The sequence below is a fragment of the Acomys minous genome, assembly GCF_964271855.1.
Source record: "Acomys minous genome assembly, chromosome: 9".
Lineage (NCBI taxonomy): Eukaryota > Metazoa > Chordata > Mammalia > Rodentia > Muridae > Acomys > Acomys minous.
Window position 1 is genome coordinate 102,496,799 of NC_140490.1, and position 20,437 is coordinate 102,517,235.

At 39.7% G+C, this 20,437-nt stretch overlaps 1 protein-coding gene across 4 annotated transcripts in view; it reads left to right on the forward strand.

Annotated features, from left to right (window-relative positions):
• Positions 1–20,437, forward strand: part of KITLG (KIT ligand) — an 80,374-nt gene that overhangs the window by 54,827 nt on the left and 5,110 nt on the right. For 2 of the 4 annotated variants that reach the window (XM_084795338.1, XM_084795341.1), the window contains exons 4-9: positions 6,251–6,421; positions 8,124–8,280; positions 9,036–9,119; positions 16,714–16,823; positions 17,619–17,686; positions 18,613–18,688. In XM_084795338.1, the coding sequence (XP_084651464.1) occupies positions 6,251–6,421; positions 8,124–8,280; positions 9,036–9,119; positions 16,714–16,823; positions 17,619–17,686; positions 18,613–18,652 (630 nt within the window). In that variant the 3' untranslated portion in view covers positions 18,653–18,688. The remainder of the gene's footprint in view (positions 1–6,250; positions 6,422–8,123; positions 8,281–9,035; positions 9,120–16,713; positions 16,824–17,618; positions 17,687–18,612; positions 18,689–20,437) is intronic. The other 2 variants (XM_084795339.1, XM_084795340.1) reach the window with 2 other exon arrangements.

Genomic DNA, 20,437 nt, shown 5'->3' on the forward strand with positions numbered 1-20,437 from the left:
CCATTGTTATAGGATGCTACAGAACCTCCCTGCCAAGGGCCTGGGCGTGTGCAAAGCTCCTAGGTTTCCCTTTCCTAACCCTACCCTAACCTGCCTGATTCTGTGCAGATTTCCCCATGTCTGTGCAGAACGCTTCTTCATTACTCCACAATTGTTTCAGAGTACAAAACGACACACACACACACACACACACACACACAGTTTGAGCCTGGCTCAAAGAGTAATTATAGCTCCTATCACCACTACCAATTGTTGCGGGGATTTTTCTTACTGGTTTTTCTGAGTCAGGTGTACACCATCATCTAAGCCATGGCCTAGCAAAACACGTCGCTGTACATACGGATTTAGGTTATCTACCTCTACGATAATGGACTACTTACTATAGAAAATAAATTCGGCTAAGTGAAGGAGTGTGCCCCCTGCTTTATCTACTTTTACCCCTCATTTAGGATAAAAGTATTACTTTTTAATTTTGATTTCACTTTATTGAGACAGGGACTTGTGTAGCCTAGGAAGTCCTTAAGCTCAGTGTAAAGCCAAGAATTACCTTAAAGTCCGTATCTTCCTACTTCGTCCTCTGACGTACTGGGATTATAGCTCCATGGCCCCATACCCACCTTAAGAAAGTTGTTTTTAAAAAGAAATAGGAAGGAAGGAAGGAAGGAGTAAAGAAGAAAGAAAAAAGAAGACCAAAAAGAAGGAAAGAAAATGCGTAAACCAAGATTTTGAATAGTGGTTTACATAGCTTTTTAGCGTATTCACCTACAGCTCTAGGGCTCAGCTTAATAAATGAGATTGAGACACAGTTTAGAACATGTAGGCGAAATTGCTGTCTGATAGAAAAGAAAGAACCACATGTAATCTTCAATCGTTGAGTAGCCACATTAAAAAAAAAAAGTTTAAAAGAACAGATGCAATTGAGTGTAATCAACTCTAATTAGCTTACAATGTGCCACATACAACCATTTACTTTGCAATTAATAGAAAATTACCCTTAGAATATTGTACCTTCCTTACCTTATTGGAAATCCACTACATATTTCAAAGCTATAGCAAATTCTACCTCAGGCACTAAGTGTCCATCATGGCATGTTGCAATAAAGAGCCACCAGTGGGATTAGACTCCACATTTGCCAGCACAGATTAGACAGATCCCTTTGTTTTACAGATGGAGGAAGTGAAGCACTAAATGAATTGACTCACCTAGAATTAATTCAAAGCTAGGTGACAGGGGCTAAGGACTGGTTCTTGCCCATCCTTGGAATGTCTCCTCTCTTTGCAAAATTTTGGGTGTGGCTTGGGGGGGGGCACTGATAGGCCTGTCCCAAGAAATAGCATGGGTTTATAGCCATACCACGTGGGTTGATTACCATCTCAGTTAGAGTGAATATTGTCCATCCCTTTAATTTGGAAGAAAATGCAAAATTAGTGCTAATAACCCAAATGAGTTGTTCAGGGGAGGACCAGACAGCGTCATCCCCAAACCCTGATCATCCAGAAGGAATTATGCTTTGGGAAGTCTATACTAGCCATGTCAAGACATAGTATTTTACAAAGTGCTTTTAGAGGAAAATTCAAATTTTCCCACCCACAGGATTGATATTGCCATTGCCATGAATTAGAGACTGCGTGAATACTTGTTGTGAATACCATTGAAAGTTTACCAGCTGGGGCTTTTCTCCCTCAGAATCTGATTGATATTGGCAGTGCAGCAAATTTAGGCTCAGTAAGATAGCACATAGCTACCACATATGCTTTGCTTACTGTGAATTTCATGAATCTTACGGTGACCACAGAGAGACTGTAAGTCTGAAATGGATGTAGAATAATGTGTCAGATTCTGAGAGGACGCAATATGCCAGACTTAGCAAAACCTCAAGATATTTCTACCATGTTTTCTTCGTGCATGGCTCAAATTGCCCAGTTTTGATACTGCAGGGTAGGCTGCATCACACATCTTAGAGAATCCATTCATCTTCTTTCTAACATTTGCTTGGTCTTAGGAATGCATGGGGATTTTCATCACTACCCCTCCAAAGCAGTGGTATTCCTACTTGTATTTAGATTACTGATATTTATACTTGTCTTTCATTGTATCTTTTATTTAGTCATGTAGTAAAATCACAGGACAGTGATTTGATATTAAAATCCTTAAGGAAGTTCATAGGTAAGTCATTAGTGCTACTGATCTGCTCATCGTCCTAAGATGTTGGTTTAATGCCGTGAAGTCAATTAGCATTCTAGATTAACACATGTTACAAATATATAGGAGTGGGGAACACGCACTGTTCCAGTAGTCTCACACAGGCCCGCTCCAATTAACCCAGAAAATGGAAGTCAGAAGGTGCCAGAAGGGGAAAGAAGATTATATGAAACACGGAGTCAAAAAAAATTTTTTTTCAGGCAAATTTTCCTACTCAAAGCTGTCTTTAATTCTTCCTTTGATAGCTCTATCTATGGATTGGGGGAGGGGGAGTCAAATTACATGCTATTATGAAATGTGAAAGCTGTGTGCTGTCTTTTTCACACTCTGTGTTACTGTTAACTTTCCTAATCCTTCGCATTCTGCCAGTGAAAGAGAACATTCTATCTTATGTTCTTCTTATGACTGTTGTAAGTTAATATTTGCTTTAAAGTACTTTAAGTTTTAAAATGGCCTCTGAAAGATAAGAAGCAGTGATAATGCCATTTTAAGGCAAAGGAAAAAGGATTCCGTTTGTGAATTTGACAACAGTTAATCATCTATTTCATAATCATAATTTTGGAAGAATTGAAACACAGAGAGCTCCCTCCTATCATCTCACAAATGAAATACTTAGTCCATTGTGCTTTGTTTCCTTTGCAAATCATTGACTATATTTAATTAAGAAGAAAAATAGAAGGGCAAGAAACTGCTTGATGTTCTAGTCAAAACTGGTTTCCCTCCGTCCCCTCCCCCAGGCAAGAAGGTCAAAAGAGGCCAAAAGTGAAGGTGATCTGCTTACTTTGTCTCCTGAATAGAGCCTTAAAAAGCTTTTGCATAGCTGAGTAAACAAATTAATGAATTTATAGGACTGAGTTAAAGATACAGTCTTTTCAAGAGAATTATGGTCCAAAAATAATGACTGTTGGATAAAATATAATAGCAAGGGATTAGAAATATGTGATGCCCAAGAGTTTATAGCAAGCTTGGTGTTTGGTGGCATGTTTCTCCTACCCCAGTACTCTGGGAGGCTGAGGCAAGAGGATCACAAGGTGGCAGCTCATGTGTCCTTCATATCAAGGTCTGTCTGTCTGTACAGCAGAATAGGATTTGGGGACAATAAGGGAAGAAATCAATGAATGGATTTATGTCAAAAATTGTTATTATTAGGACAAGTTGTCTCTGTGTTTGAGAGGATAAACCTTGGGAACCGCTATCTCAGACTTGATTTAAACCTCTGAAAATAAGAGAAGTTATAACCAAATAGAAAGGAGAAGATGAAATGTCCTAAATACCGAAACACAAAAAGCTAAACACAAGGGATAGTAAATCTAGAACTGCCCAGGTTAAAATAAGAAATGAATGAGCACCGTCCTCTACTGTGGCTAGGGGGCTTTGTGGGGCACAGAAAGAGAGAAGAGAGAAAGAACACTTTCCGAAAGGAACAAGCACAGGATAAAAGGAGTGCCTCATTTCAAAACAAGGGAATTTAATTGTGTCGGAGGACCCAAGAGGATAGGCAAGAATATTGGCGACATGACATAAAGAGAGTTTAAGATCATAATAACATTCAACCTGTTGTCATTGAAAAGTGGCTTGGCCGGGACCGATGGTGCGCGTTGGTGAGGGCTACGCTGCTGTGTGAATACTACAGTGTCTGCTGTGGTCCGTCCTATCAGGCAGCAGTTGTAAATGTGCAACTACACATTTTGTAAAAGTAGCTCAGAAGGCTACTGCCTCAAAGGAGTTATCACTGCCCGAATAGGAGAGAGCCTTAACAGTGAGTCAGCATGAAGGGGCTTTGAAGGGAATTCACTGGCTTGTTAACACTCCAAGTAGGCATCTGTCTGTGCTTCACGTGAAGGGTGCTGAGCAGCAGCAAAGAATGTGTTGTCGATGGAACCCAAGGAACACGGAGACTGTCAGAGCTTAGTCGCGATGACTTAGTCAACACGTCATCCCCCTTGTCACATTTTTCTTTTTCCCTTATGATGCTTGGAACTGAACCTTGCGCCTTGCATAGGCTAGGCATGTGGTCCTGTCATTGAGCTACGTTCCCAGCCCACGTACATTTGTTTATTCCTTTCCTGAAACCAGGACCAACATAATAAAAGGTTTGATGATGTTTAATGGTTGTCTCTAGGAAGTGGAGCATACCAATCTTTGTATAAACCAAATTCTTTTTGTTGTTGTTGTTGCTGCTGCTAGATTATGTTAGTTAAAACTGTTAGGTGAAACAAATGTATAATAACTCTGTAAATTATAATAAATTAATTAATCACTCAAGTTCCCCCCCCTCGGGTAAGTAGAGAAATCAGATTTATTAGCTTGACTCATTTTATGTGACATTAATTATCGTGAGTACTCTGATAATAAAGAATTCAAGTTTTGAAGAACAATTGAGCAAATAAATATATCAACCCAGACAAAAAAAATCCATCTTTCTCATTAGTAGAGCTCTCTTGCAAAGTAGTCCATTAAGCAAAAACATACTCAATTTATTATTACATTTCAGTGTTGTAATAAAATTTCTAGAGAACCAGGCGAGACAGGTGCAGGTTCACAGCTACAGCCTCTGGGAGTTGGAGGCAGAGGAGCAGGAGTCTAGGCCAGTCTAGGCTGCTTAGCTGGTTCAAGACCATCCTTAGCTATAGTGTAAACCACTGCCTCAATGCGGCTGAGCATCTTTCTCAGTGTAAAAGTACTCAGCTGGCAGAAGCAAAGCCCTGAGGTTGATCCCTGGTACTTGGAGGGTGAGTGTTTTGATAGAAATGTGCGTTGCTGCCATACTCTGCATAATACCCTTGATTTTTATGGAGATAAAGATATATTTTTACAAAGTGCAAAACAGTTACTCTTTTGGGGTTTTTCCAAGAGTGGTAACCTGGAATGTAGTGTATTTTTGTAGTTCTTTTTTTTTTTAAGAGATTTTTAAAAGTATTTACGTTGATGAGTGTTTACTTGCATGTATGTGCAGTATATGTCTACCAGGTGCTAGAAGAGGTCACTGGATCCCCTGCAGTTGGAGTGAGAGGTGATCGTGAGCTGTCCCGAGGATGCTGGGAAGTAAACCTAAGGCCTCTCCAGAAGCAACGAGTGCTCTTAACCACTGAGTCCTTTCTCCAGCCCCCAGTTAATTTCCTTCATCCATATATCCCTTTAGCACATAATTTCGGAGCAACAACCAGATACCCCAGAATGCTCTAGGCTATAGAGGCACCACAGAGAGCAAGACTTTTTAAAAATGTTGCCTTTATGCAACTTACGTTCGAATTATGCAAGCTATCTCCGTAATTTTCATGCTGTACATGTGCGATATGTGATTCGGAATTTAAGCAGTTAGAGCTGGTTCCAGCTTCCAATATCTCTATCTAACAAATGGGCAGAACTAGCTTCACGAGTTAGCCCCGTGCTTGGATTAGCATTCTGCTATCACAACCTTGAAGTTTTAAATAGTTTTTGAGTAAATTGTGGCATGATAATTTTCAACAAGAAATACACTTTCATTTCGCAGGCACTCCCACATATAACAAAGCTGGTGCTGCCCACTAGGCTGAGGTTCTTCTCTACAGATCTCAAGCCACATCCCTACCCATGTAAACCTATCTAGTTAGAAGCCGTGAAAGCTATCGAGACCTTTGGGTTAATTTATTTTAGACTTGGGAGTTCCTTCAGAGCTAAGATTCCCTTTCCTAAAAATTTCTGGTCACCCCATCTGTATCCAATGTCCTTTGAAAACACAGTGAGTAAACCATAAGTAATCTTCCAGAGAATTAAAGTGGATTGGTTCGTGAACATTGTGTGGGGTAAGAACCGGCTTTCTGTTCTTTTCATTTTCTTTGGTGGTAGGACAAAATCATTGACCGTTTCCTTGGATCTCAACGCATTTGTTTATTTTGAAACGGATGTTAAATCTGACTTGAACAAGACAAGAACTGACCTGCTGGGTTCTGAGGACATTCTTTGTCCTGCAGTCAGCAACTAAAGCACTGGCAGATGTGAAAAGCGCTCTGACTTTGCCATACTTATTAATAGATGCTTTCTTTTTTTTCTTTGAATTTCTTCCAGCCTAGTCATTGCTGGCTAAGAGACATGGTAATACAATTGTCACTCAGCCTGACTACTCTTCTGGACAAGTTTTCCAATATTTCTGAAGGCTTGAGTAATTACTCAATCATAGACAAACTTGGGAAAATAGTGGATGACCTCGTGGAATGCATGGAAGAAAACGCACCTAAGGTAACCTGTGAATCACAACCCCTTTTGGGGGGGGGTTCCAGTTATCCTTTCCCAGGGATCGCATATCTGGTATGCAGGATATCTGATATTACATTGCAAATTATAACAGTATCAAAGTACCATTATGGAATAGCAATAAAAATGATTTATGGTTGAGAGTCACCACAACATGAAGAATTGTATTAAAGTTTACAGCATTAGGAAGGTTAATAGCCACTAACCTAATTGGATAAAAAGCTCAGCTAGCTTAATGCTCTCTTTCCTTGGCACTCTTGTCATGTTAATAATCTCTTCATGACAGTTTACCATTGCTGTTGTTTTACTTTCTGATTTCTGAAGTTAGAACATACTTTGAAATTCACAGTTTCTCAGCACTGCCTTATCTATGCACATTATGCTACTATTGGAGATAGAATGCCACTTCATTTATAACAAGGAGGAATCCCCCCCCAAAAAAAACCCTAAAAACCAGTTACATCACAAAGTTATCACAAAGGAAATAGCATATGTATTGAGGATTTAAAGATGACTTGTGTTTAAGAAATGGCAGTGTTGGGTAAATCATTACAAATAACAAAAAATGTGCATTTACTAGCCATGACCATTTTACTAGAACCCGAGAAATTATATGTGTGTGCTATTAATATTATAGAATATTAATTGTTTATGTGTTTTTTAACATAGAGCTATGGTTTGGTTCATTAAACCTTATATAAGTTAGTCGTACTATTATTTTCTTTGTGATGTGTTTCTGTCATCTGATATTGTTCATAAGATATGCTAACTTTCATACACATAACATTAGTTGGTTGTTTTTGCTATTTATAGAGTATTCCATTATAATTGAGGTTATGACTACTTATTAAGCCACTCATCCATTGACTTGATATAAGGATTACAAATACTCCTGGTCAAAGTTTTCTCTGTCTTGTGATTATATGTGCAGCAAAGTTTCCTAAGGTATTTTTCTGTGAGTAGAATTTCTAAATCAGTGTATAAAAGTTTCCTCTGGGGCTGGGGAAATGGCTCAGCAGTTAAGAGCACGGACCGTTCAGAGAAAGACCCAAGTTTACTTTCTGGAACTCACGCTGAGCAACTCACAAGCCTTGGTAATTCCAACTCCAGCAATATGATGCCCTCTACTGGACTCCATGTGTATCTTCACTCAAACATGCACATACCACCTCCACCACGCCAATACATATGTACACATAATTAAAAAAATAAAACATCAATGGAGTTCTGTTCAATTCATATTTTTGTTTATATTTAGTATGGCCAGATATAAGTTCTTGGAACATATGTTATAGAGGAGTGCCTCTTCAAAGCTAACACTCATACTTTAAGAAGCATTTTTTAATTTCTTAATTATTTCGGGGGGGAATCATTTCAATGTCCTGTAGTTGGGACCTGGTCCTGTCCCATTGTTTATTGCTCCTTCTTTTGTTTTGTTTATTGTCTCCTAGTTGCTTTGGTCATCACTTGAGTCTGTGACTGACCTGATGCCATCGTTATTCTCCTTAAACATTTTGAGTTGTGTCTATTAGAACAGCTGTCCAAAACCTGTTGGCTGGTAGAGTTCAGATACTTGAGTCTTTGAGTGTGTAGTCAATAGCCCATTGTGTTGACATCAGTCAAGTCTATGAATCAGTTTAAAAATAGAATCTATCTTTCTTGTTTATTTGTTTATTTATTTGTCTAGAATGTAAAGGAGTCAACTAAGAGGCCAGAAACCAGGCTCTTTACTCCTGAAGAATTCTTTAGTATTTTCAATAGATCCATTGATGCCTTCAAGGACTTCATGGTGGCATCTGACACTAGCGATTGTGTGCTGTCTTCAACATTGGGTCCTGAGAAAGGTAAGGCATTTAAGCACTTCCTGTTTAAGCAAACACAGCAAGCTTTCACTTCTGTAAGCCTCTACCTCAGAGTCAACTGAATGTGTTGGTATAGAAAGAACATGTACAATTTTCTAATTTTAAAAAGGCAAGCATCAATGACTACTAATGCTTATCACCTATCATTAGGGATAGGTCAGTGTCCAAGACAAAACAATACTCAATATTTTTAAATTGAAGAATCATGTGAGTTAACAACAAATGATGGTGTCTCACATATTTTATCTGACATTTGCTAGTAGAATAGAATTATGTTACATTTGCTAGTAAAATAGAATTATGTTATTCTTCATCTCCATTGTCCTCAATGCTCATTTCTAATATCTTTTTCATAAGTCAAATTCTAACTCTGAATTTTGAATTCTGATTCCCCATCAGTTAACTCTGGATCCCTGGTCTCCCCGAGCTGGGTCCCTGTGATTGAACTAACTTCATTGCTTTCTTTTAAAACATGATGAATTACCAACAGCTTTTCATTATTCACATTTCTTAGCATGTGGATGCATGCAATAAATCATCATTCTACAAGACGATTATGGTGTGTTTCTTGATAAATCTGTGCAACAGAGCTGAGTATGAAATAAATAGGAATTGAATAATGTCGATTTGGGAAGCAGACCCGACACAAACTGTGATGATATTGAACTTCGCCTTTTGGGGACTCTGTGATTCATATAAATCACCATGTAACACTGACACTATTGCTTTCTATTTAGATTCCAGAGTCAGTGTCACAAAACCATTTATGTTACCCCCTGTTGCAGCCAGCTCCCTTAGGAATGACAGCAGTAGCAGTAATAGTAAGTACCCGTATCTGATTTAATGCATGCAGGGCTCCAAGTAGCCTCTATAGGAGTATTGCATGGACTTGAAGGAAAGCTTTTAAATTACTACTAATAATACCACTCTGTTACTGTTATTCCTTGTATGGTCTTCCTGACAATTTAATATCTGGCTTGTAGAATTGGATTTCCCTAGTGTTTAAGATCGTAATGAAGGAATTAGGCCAATAAAGTTTCTGCTAAGATTATCTTCAATAAGGCATGAAATTAATTGAAAAAAAAAAAAACATGATAGAGGCCTTCTTTTTAAGTCATTGCAGGCTTTAAAAAAAAAAAAAAAACCTTTGTGGAGAATGTCCCTGATCAAAATGGAGCTTTGGAATCTGAAGTGAAGATGCTAACTTTCTGAAAGTCTTAGGGTATTTTCAGTTTTGTGTCTCCGTGTTTACTACTGTGTGTTTGGAAATTTGGTGATGCTGTTATTTTACCTAAGAGTGTATGTTGGACGAGAATGTACTTGCTTCTATAAAACTTCAGTCCTCTTTGCCCAAGAACCCAGGTTCCTGGGAGACTATGTCTTATTTCGAAGACTGGGCAATGGTCATTATAAAGATTATCAAATATACTCTGGTGTCAGTTTTTACAGAGTCATAATAGTTTGTTCAGTTTTTAAAAGAAAAATCTCTGAGATACATGCTTTAGATTTTTTCCCCATCAAAACTTGACCTGAACTTAAAATAAAGCTACATATAGCCTTTTATTCTTTTAAAAAGATCTATGCATTTCACTGTGTAAACGCTGAAAACACTGGATGGAAGGACACCACCAAAACTCACTGGATGGCAGTCTATGATGTCCGGTGTTTGCAGGACAGTCTTCAGAAACCTTAAGATTCTGAACTGCATGCTTAACACGCCAGAGCTAACAAATTTCAAAAAGGGACTGGGCCTTGTATTCACGTCATCCTCAGGCTTTTCACTCATCTTTTCAAAGAAACCACTTTTAGCATCTCAGGCCCTTCATTTCTGTTTCACTGATATTAATATTTACTATTTCCATCCCCCTTACTTTGCTTTGAACTTATTCAACCTGTCTCAGGTTCTTAAGTTGGAAAAATTACATCATTAATTTTCAGCTAACTTCTTTCATTAAAGGGAGAAAATTGCTTTGTCCTGCTGTTACTGAGTGGCACACAATTTTTGCATATTGTGTTTCTATTGTTTTTCAAAAGTATGCGTGCGTGCATTGGTTTGGTTTTTTTGTTTGTTTGTTTGTTTGTTTGTTTTACTTTTTGTTTTTACACAGAGTCTTAATGTGTAACTAGGTTGGCCTCAAATTGCTATCTGCCTGTCTCAGGCTCTGAATTGCTGGGGTTACAGGTATGTGGCAGCACACCCAGCTGTCTCTGGTATTGTAATATAATGCTGGGGCTAAACTTGGACCTGTCACCTTTTCCACTTGCTTTCTTGTTCCAGTTTTTATCCTTTGCTTCTTAGTTCTAGGTCCTTTATTCTGAAAGACCCATTTCATCTCCATTGGATCTTTAATATCTCTTTGTGGTATTTATAGTGATTTATTTTTAGGAACTAAAACATACATCTTAACTTGTAATATTTTTTCCTAGAGTTAATATTGGTGCACTTCAAGGAAAACATGGCCCTTACCTGAGCCAATCTATTGTGTTTATAAATGTCACACCCTTAAGTCACAAACTCCCATATATAGCTTTTCAACTGTTGTTCTAAGCAACTATATATCCTTTCAAGTAGAAAGAAATGTGTCACCTTTTATGTTGTTTTCATACCTTCTATTCTTTCTTCAATTCATGTTTCTACCTGATGTTAATTCCTTTCAGGAAGTAGAAGCCCTTCTGAATTTCCTGTAGTACAGATCTGTTGGCAACAAATATTTTTCCTTTCCTTTGAGAAATGTTATATTTGTTGCATGTTGTGGTACTTTTTACTAAATAGCAAATTCTGGGTTCATAAAATTTTGTTTTATTCCTTTAAAGACACCATGACATTTTCCTCCAAAGATATTGAATCTGAAATGCCAAAGTCACCATTTGTATTGTTTTTTTTCTCCATGTGTTTTAACTAGATATATTTCTCCTTATGCTGTCTTTTTAAATTCTTTTTTGAGCAATGTAAAAGATGTTAACAACAGGTGGTTTTCTTTGTATTCATTTTTCTTGATTTTTGACTAGTTTCTTGAGTTTATAAATTGGTTTTTTTTTTCAATTCCAAAGTATTGGAAAATTTGGTCATTGTTTTTGCAAGTATTTTTTCTTTACTATCTTGTTCTTCTCATTGTGAGATAACCACTGACACATATTTTGTTCAGTTTGGTGTTGTGTTAGGTGTCACAAAAATTTGTATTCTGTTTTTATTTTATCTTTTTTCTTTTCTTCACTTGTGACAAAATTTCACATAGTCCAGGCTAGCCTTTGAAGTCACTGTGTAGCTAGTCCGGCCACACACTTTTAATCCTCTGCCTCTACTTCCTAAGTGAAGGGATTATATATATTAATTTTCTTAAAGGTTTTTTTTACCACATTGATCTCAATGTATAATTTTCACTTCTCTGCTTTCCAGTTCACTAAGATTCCTTTCTACCACCTCTGAACTGTGTCTTACACTCAGAGTTTGCTTTCATTTCTAGATTTCATTTTTATGTTCTAGAATTTCCATCTGAGTTTTCATTTTGTATTTTTGTGCTGAGATTTTTCCAATTTTGTATTAATACATTTTTCTTTTTTGTCTAACATTCTTACTGCCTAATTTGAACGTGTATGTCATCTTAGCATTTAATCTCTATAGATTTTTTTTTGTCTTCCTGGTTTTGACAAGATATTTCTCTGAACAATGAGTAATTTTTTAAACATATGCTGTATATCATGGCTGCTCTATTGTTATACAGCTTCTGAATTTTGTAGCATTCTTTTAGAGGCCATTGGGTTTTGTTGGGTGATTGGTTTGTCTCCTGGTGGATAAGCTTAACCTTCCTCTCTAGGCTTATTTTTAAAACTTGATTATGGACAAGAGGAGGGTAACCTCATTCTGAAGGTTAGGGATTTCTCAGTGTCTGTAGAGTCCTATGAACACTGAGCAATATGTGCAGCAGGCGTCCTTGCATTGCTGTGAGAATTAAATCCGTAATGGGTCTCACAGTGTACGTTTCTTTCTGTTAGCAATTATGTATTTGTACTACTTGTGGGCTAATTTGTCAAAATAGTTGTCTTATATAATATGTCGGGAATTGTAATTATGTCCTTTGAGAAGGCTAAAAGTGCAAATTGATCTCCCCACCTCTGCCTCCTGAAAACTGGAATTAAAGGTCTCCATCACCATACCCAGCACAAGTTAATATTTTTGAGACAGGATCTCCCTCACCATCATGATTAGAAGCAGCTTACCAACTTAAAAGAAAATTATCTACTTACCAACTTCAAAAAAACAATCTGGATACAAAATCTAAGAGCTATTTCATCCTTTATGTATTTGTTTGTTTGTTTATTGCAAAGTGGACATCCTTTTCTAGTTTTCCTCTGCTCTTCCATGTTTATTTTGCCCTTTATTCTTTTTGTAAAACAGGTCTTACATGTCATAGCCTGGCTAGATAAAATGTCACTCATAAGTTAGACAACAATGCGTAAGACAATCTTCTGTGGGACTCACATTCTAAGAGACATGAACAAAACACCAGTGTACAGTACATAAGTATATAAGCGTAGAAGTTTCAAAAATTTTTTTACTTGTAGCATAAAGGAAGTTCAAATGCTTGGGGAAGAGTGGTCAGGATAATTTGAAAACAGTACTGTAGTTTGTAGGGATAAGTCTTATAAGCCGTGACAATCAAAGGACCAGGACTTATGAAAGATGTGAGTTTGTAGGGAGGAGTCATGGGATGATATACAGGACTACTATTTATATGAATAGGATTATGCTTAGAGCAGTTTTTATTCTCAAACATTTACGTTTGAGAGACATCTAACCAGTATTGAGATAGTATAGAAAGAGAAAGCCTTGCTTTGTGATCAACTATACATAGTCTAGAGATCTGTTATGAATCAGAATGCCTGGACGTTTCGTAGCATGCTGGGTGACCTTCAGCAAGTTGATTAAGCCTTCTAGATCCTTAGTCAATTGGCATCTAATAACCCCCCATTCACAGAATGTAAATGAGTTACTATGCAAGCGCATGGGGCCATACTTAATGTCTAGTAAGACTTAGTCAATGACTATGAAGACAACTAGGCACCGAGACAATAGCACTGTGGGTCAGTGACTCTGATGAGTTTGGGATCCGAATCATTTGTCCGTTTCCCAAGTGCCAAGGGAGACATTGTCATGGAGTTCCTAAGCAGGCTAGAGCTCTAAAAAGAAGCTCAGCAAGATTAGCACCATTTTCTGTATTCGGGTGTTTTCCAGATGTTGGCGACTATGATTTGTAACAAATCAGCCCATAAGCTTTTCCAACCACGGGCAGGTTTTAGTAATAACGAGACACAATCCATGCCGCCATGACCCAGGGATGAGTGTTACTCAGATCCTGTCCAGATCCTCTCTCTTTCCCACAAGGTCTTGGCAGACGGCCGCTGTACTAAAGCAGAGAAACTCTGCGGTGTGCATGGGTTCTTTTTCAAACCCCCTTCACGTGGGCTTTGAGGCATCCAGTTCTGCTGGAGAGCTGCAGTGGAGGTGCTAAAGCTCTCCCTGGAGTTCGTGTAAGCTAGCTTTTTTTCTCCCTCTCCATTAATATATTTATTGATTGATTTTACAGTCTAATAATAGCCCTGCTCCTTTCCTTCCAGTCCCCCCACACACACATCCTTCCCCCTATTCTCCCCTCTCCTCGGAGAACGGGGAGGTCTCCTATGGGTGCAAATCCACCCTGACACCTTAAGTCGCTGAAGGACTAGACTCATCCTCTCCCACTGAGGCCAGACAAGGCAGCTCATTTAGAAGAGTGGGATCCAAAGAGAGGCATCGGAGTCAGAGAGGGTCCTCACTCAAGTTTCTGGGGAACCCACATGAAGACCAAGCTGTGCATCTGCTGCATAGGTGCAGGGGGCGTAGGACCAGTCCGTGCCTGCTCTTTGACTTCTGGTCCAGCCCCCATAAGCCTTCATGGGCTCAGGTTAGTTGTCTTCTTGTAGAGTCCTTGACCCTTTCAGATCCCTCAGTCCTTCCCCCAACCCTTCCATAGGACTCCCCGAGGTCTGTCTGATGTTTGTCTGTGGGTCTCTGTCTCTGTTTCCAATCAGCTGTTGCGTGAAGCCTCTCAGAGGAGGAGTTATGCTAGGCTCCTGTCTACAAGCATAACAGAGTAACGTCAATAGTGCCAGGGATTGGTTCTCTCCTATAGGCTAGGTTCCAAGTTGGGCCAGTCTTTGGTTGTCCATTCCCTCAATTTCTGCTCCATCTTTGTTGCTGCACATCCTGTAGGCATAACAAAATTTGGGTCGAAGGTTTTATGGATGGGTTGTGCCTTCTCCCTCCACTGGACGTATTGCCTGGCTATAGGAGGTGGCCACTTCAGGCTCCATATTCCTCGTTGCTAAGAGTCTCAACTAGGGTGTCCCCCATAGACTTCCTGGGGCTCCCACTACCCAGGTCTCTGGCATGTCCCAGAGATGCCCCCTACCTTCCATTCTCTCACCTGTCCTCCCTGCCCCGCCCCCAATTTTCCCTACTCTTAATCTTCACCTTTGCTCTCCTCCCCATGCCCTCTCCTACCCAGTCCCTTCCATCCGTCCACCTCCAACACCTTTTAAAATTCCCCTTCTGAGGAGATGGATAAAGCTGTCCTCTCTCTACAAGGAAGCAGGATTAGCATACCTGGAAGAACCAAGGCCTGGGCTTCAAGTATGAAATGACGAAAGCAACAGTGACTTCTGGAGAAGAGAAGGACTATCACGCTGTCCTTTTCTCCTCTTGTCTCTAGAGCCCCTCTCGGCTTCCTTCCTTACAGAAGGGACCTTGCTGCATTTTAGACTGCAGGACTTTGTGTTGACCAGTGGTCCAAGGGTGAACAGTCCCGGTAGACAGCGGTAGCCACAGCAGGTTGTCCTTCAAAGGAAATACAAATGCAAATAGCCAAATGATGTATCTGTAAACAGTGAAATTCCTAGAAATTACTTGTGACACACATCACTACTTCCTTCACTTATTTTCAGTCTGTTTGTAACAGGTGCCATTTTATTTTGGAGAGATAAGTACGTACTGGCTCCCAACTTGGCATGTCCAACACGTCTGACCTTAGGTTGTATGATGTGGCAAGCCAGAGAATTGTTAATTTTATCATGAGGAATCAGTTTATTATTATCCCACAACCCTTCATATATCCTTGCACTTCATACTGAACATGCACCGGTCAGCATCCTCTCTACCACACGCCATGTGCATGAACTCACGGAGGTACAGCAAAGAATTACGAAGTTCCCACCTTGTTGTCCACATGTACCAGGAGGATTAGCAGATGTCTGTTCTCACTATGGTAGATAAGATTTATGTCTTGGCTTTTAGATTAAACCTGTGCGTTTCCCCCCTCATCAGCCTGGGGTGCACAAACACACACACACACACACACGGTGGATCTGCTCCTTTATAGCAATCACGTAGAGGGTATGTTAGGTGTTAAATAAGTAATTGTAAGCTGACCTTGTGTCCACATTTTCCTGTTACAAGGTTATCTAAAAGCACTTACTTTACCTTGATGCTATTTTAATTTGTGTCCTGTAATTGCTGGAAATGTATAAATTCCTTAAAAGGAAATTTCCAGCTAGCGAATGTGCCAATGTTTGCAAATACCTAAGTTGGTCTTTGTAATAAGTCTTTTAGGAAAGTCAGTCTCAACTTTGGGAGAAAGAGGCCCTTGTGGGGGACTCATTCAGCTTCTTAAGAAAAGGTGAAGCAGGGTCAGGGAAGATATTGGACAGTCAGTGCCATTTGTTTTTGTCACTAAGGTTTTTTTTTTTTTTTTAGTTGGGTGACACTGGTGGCTTCAGTCATTCTTCAGTGTAGTGTCAAACTTTCCAATGTAGAAAGTAAAAAAATAAAAAAAAAGTTCCCTCCCTTGTGTATACTGAGTGTGTAAATGAGCAAAGAGCCATACTTTTAAAGCTGCTCAAAGTGCTGTATCTGCAGTATGCATTTAACGATTTGCTGTCTGCCACAGACTAACCCAGGCTGAATGCATGCAGGATCTGATCCATCTAGCAAGGTTCTTTTTACACTGGGGGCGGGGGGGGGGGGTCAGAATGCAAAGAGCAAGAAAGCTAAACAGTATTAGGCAATCGATTCGAGAGGGAAGATTTGCTTGATGGTAGAAATCCTTTCTTCTCAGGACTATGCGAAGCCTGTAATCCAAATATGCATGAGCCTCAGCTGTGCCAAGCGCCTTTCTGTCTGTTGGGTGGCTTTCCTCTTTTTAAAGGCCGTTGCCATTTATTCTGCTTGCAAAACCAAAATTCAACAGAAAAGCCTGCTTTTTGAAAACTGCAAAGGGCTGTACGCATCAGTATGGAATCCTTTGGGGAACAACCACGCCCTAATAAGCAAACTTCTAGACTGCAGCTGCCGTACTCACCATCATGGTCTTTGAATTGTAGGGAAAGCTGCAAAGTCCCCTGAAGATTCAGGCCTACAGTGGACAGCCATGGCAGTGCCCGCGCTCATTTCACTTGTAATTGGCTTTGCTTTTGGAGCCTTATACTGGAAGGTGAGCCTTGCTATTCTTCCTACCCCGTCATCACCTTTATATACTTGTTTGTTCATACTACAGGTGTGTGTGTGTGTGTGTGTGTGTGTGTGTGTGTGTGTGTGTGTGTGTGTATGTGTGTGTGTGTGTGTCTGTGTGTGTGTGTGTGTGTGTGTGTGTTTAACATACTTCTTTTTTCCCCAAGAAATGGTTCTATTGAAGAAGTGATCATTGTCACTATGACATAGGGCCTCAGGGAAACTCGAACTTTAGAAGTTTCCAGCATTCATCATTGTGCATTGGTGTGAGAAGTCCTGTTACAGAGAATACACACTTAAGGGATGGGACCGAGCGTAATGGTCTAAATTAAATATAGAAAGGAAGAAAAATATATTGAGAATAATATGCTGTGCTTAGAAACTAAGCAGACATGCTTTTATAAGGCTGCTGTTGTTCTTTGGTTTTTTGTTTTGGATGGCCTCTCTTTTGTTCTCTTATTGAAGTGTGTCTAAATTTTCTGGATGTGCTAAATCATTGTGACTCAGCTTTAAGAAATATCTTTTTAATGTGATTACTATTTGTAGAACAGCCTAAAAATGTTGAGTTGACCATGCTTGCATTGCTTTCATTGCGCATACACACACACACACACACACACACACACACACACACATTATTTTGCATGCTAAAGAAAAGGCACTAGTGATGGCAGTTAATTGCTTTTAATGGTAAAAGTGAAGGCAACAGACTTCAAACATTGCAGCCATCATCGGTGTTTCTACAATAGATATCACTGGTTTTTTTTTTCCCTCCCAGAAGAAACAGTCAAGTCTTACAAGGGCAGTTGAAAATATACAGATTAATGAAGAGGATAATGAGATAAGGTATTTTGTTCTCTTAACCGTGTGCTCAAATTAACCTGGTGTTGCCATTTCCTATGCATGGTGCATGGACATAACACCTTAGGGTGGTGTTTGTGCATGGGCTGCACCTCCCACTCAGTGTGTTCCACATCTGGTGCCATGTCTGGCCTTCCCCTGTCGCTTCAGTCTTCCCCTGTGAATAACTCTCTCAGAAGGCACATTTGTCTATGTTCTCTTTTCTACAAACAGACCCCCTATGTCCTGTGAAGATAATCCCTTTACCTGTGTCTGGTATCTGTGTTATTTGCTCTTGGCTGAGCTGCTATCACCGGCTCTTGTAAATACGTTCTTCGTCATGTAATTCCTTAAAGCTCTGTTTGTGAGGCTACTTCTTGTCCAAAACACTTTAGATGGCTTTCCCTTGCAACCTTCAATGTAACTTTGTACTCTAATCTGGTTTTCACAGCCATTTGTTCCCCCCAATTTATTTATCATTTTACCTAAAGCTAAACAAAACCATTATTTTAAAATGTTGTCCAGTTTGTAACTGATCCAGACACTTGCCCCACCACTTTGCACTTTATTTTTCCTACCTTTGATTATGATCTTCAGCATGGTATTTTCCCTCATGTCTGGAGAGAGAGAGAGAGAGAGAGAGAGAGAGAGAGAGAGAGAGAGAGAGAGAGAGAAAGAGAGAGAGAGAACATATAAACATTTTCAATGTAATTTTAACTACTTCAGCTGATGACGTTGAGACAAAATCATCTGACTTCTCTATAGGACAGACATAAATTATCTTCTTTTGTGTCTAGATACCTCCTCCCCCAAAGCAATCTTTTGCTACTGTATTTACTACATTTTTAGACTAGCCTCTTACAATGCCCAGCTCTTGAAGCACTTCCGAATCTGTCCAGAAGCAAATGAGGGTTTTTCTTGCTGTTTTTCAGTATGCTGCAACAAAAAGGGAGAGAGTTTCAAGAGGTGTAATTGTGGATGTATCAACATTGTTACCTTCGTGCCGTGGTAAGTTGTTGGAAACCCAGCTGCAAGAGCTTGCAAGAACCATAGAAGGTCTCAAACGCTAACATTTAGAAACAAGATGTATATTTATGTCCTTGATGGAACTGATGTCTGAATGTTAGCTGAAGCTGTTACATAGCTAAACTGTGGGTATTTCACCGGCAAACTCTCGGGTTTTGAAAGGTGGGCAGTATTGATGCATATCAGTGGATTCATTTTAGATCAGCGGTACATAAGATATTAATCATGGATTGTTAACATGGGGTAAAAGGAAACATCAAATTGGGAATAAAATTAAATAATAAAAAAAGAATAACCACAACCAGTTTTGATTAGGTGTGACCATAGTCGAATGACAGTGACCCATTTGATAGATATTTTTAATAAAGGGAAACCCTTAAGCTATTTTGCTGCCACTTAAAGAAAAAGTCAGTGTCTTACAGCTAGAATAAAACTTTCATGGCAAAATGCCACTTAATGCAGGGCAGCTCATAAGTGAGCCCCATCGCAGTCCAGAATCCAGGGTGTACTGAATACACAAACCGAGAACAGGGCTGGAGAGATGGCTCAGAGGTTAAGAGCACTGATTCTGCTCTTCCAGAGGTCCTGAGTTTAATTCCCAGCAACCACATGTTGGCTCATCTATGATGAGATCTGGTGCCCCCTTCTGGCGGACAGGTGTACGTGCAGGCTATACATTGTATACATAATAAAATAAATAAATCATTAAAAAAAAACAGATACCTCATATGATTGTGTAGTTTGAGGTGGGAGACACTGTGCAAAATAGGTGAGTATGGCACAGCCAGACTGGACAGATACTCCTTTTAAAAATTTTTTTATTTAGACAGGGTTTTTCTGTGTAGCTTTGGCTGTCACTTTGTAGACCAGGCTGACCTCGAACTCACAGCAATCTGCCTGCCTCTGCCTCCCGAGGGATTGAAAGTGTGTGCCACCACAGCCAGGCTTGATGCTCCTTATATCATGTTATCACCCTTCCTGGCTCTGTGGCACAGATGGCATCAATTTGTTTCAATATCAGTTCAACCTTTGAATCGCTTTTACTCCTGGTACCTGGTCACTAATGACTGCTGAGCCTTGCATGCGTTTCCCGCAGTGAGTGGGATTCATCCTCCTCACCTAGGAGCCTCGGTTCTTCCCACACACCTTATTATTTCTGATATAGTGTCTGTTAGACTGTCTCCTTTCCCTATAGGTCACCGTCCTTCCAGCTGTCACTCTGTCCCAGATTCCAAAATTATCTCCAGACTGACTCTTCCCTGGGGAACCTGGGTCAGAGTCTCTGCCTCTTGCTCTAATAACTCACTTTGATAGGCATAAAAGACTGCTTTAACAGCCGGACTTAGCATGAGAGAATAATTGTTCCACATACATTTGACTTTTGCCTTCAGCCACGCCCCTGATTGCCACGTGCGGAGCAAGACTATGATTCTCTTATCTCTCCCATCCTAGCTGCTCTGGTCTCGTTTCCTGTCTAATAAGTAAATGTAATCTTTATTTTCTAAAATGGTATAATCTAAGCTGAAATCACTGTTCTTCCCAGAAACCCTGGTCTCCGACCTTCAGCCCCAACACAAGCCTCGGTTTCTTCCTCGGAACTGCCATTTCAGTACCTTTGTGCTAGTCGTTTACACATCACCCCTTTGTTTTAAAAGCTCGGGTGCTATCCACTGGTGTTTGGTTTGGGGATTGCACTTCAGGGATTCTGTTTTGGTACATGGCTCTTGAGTC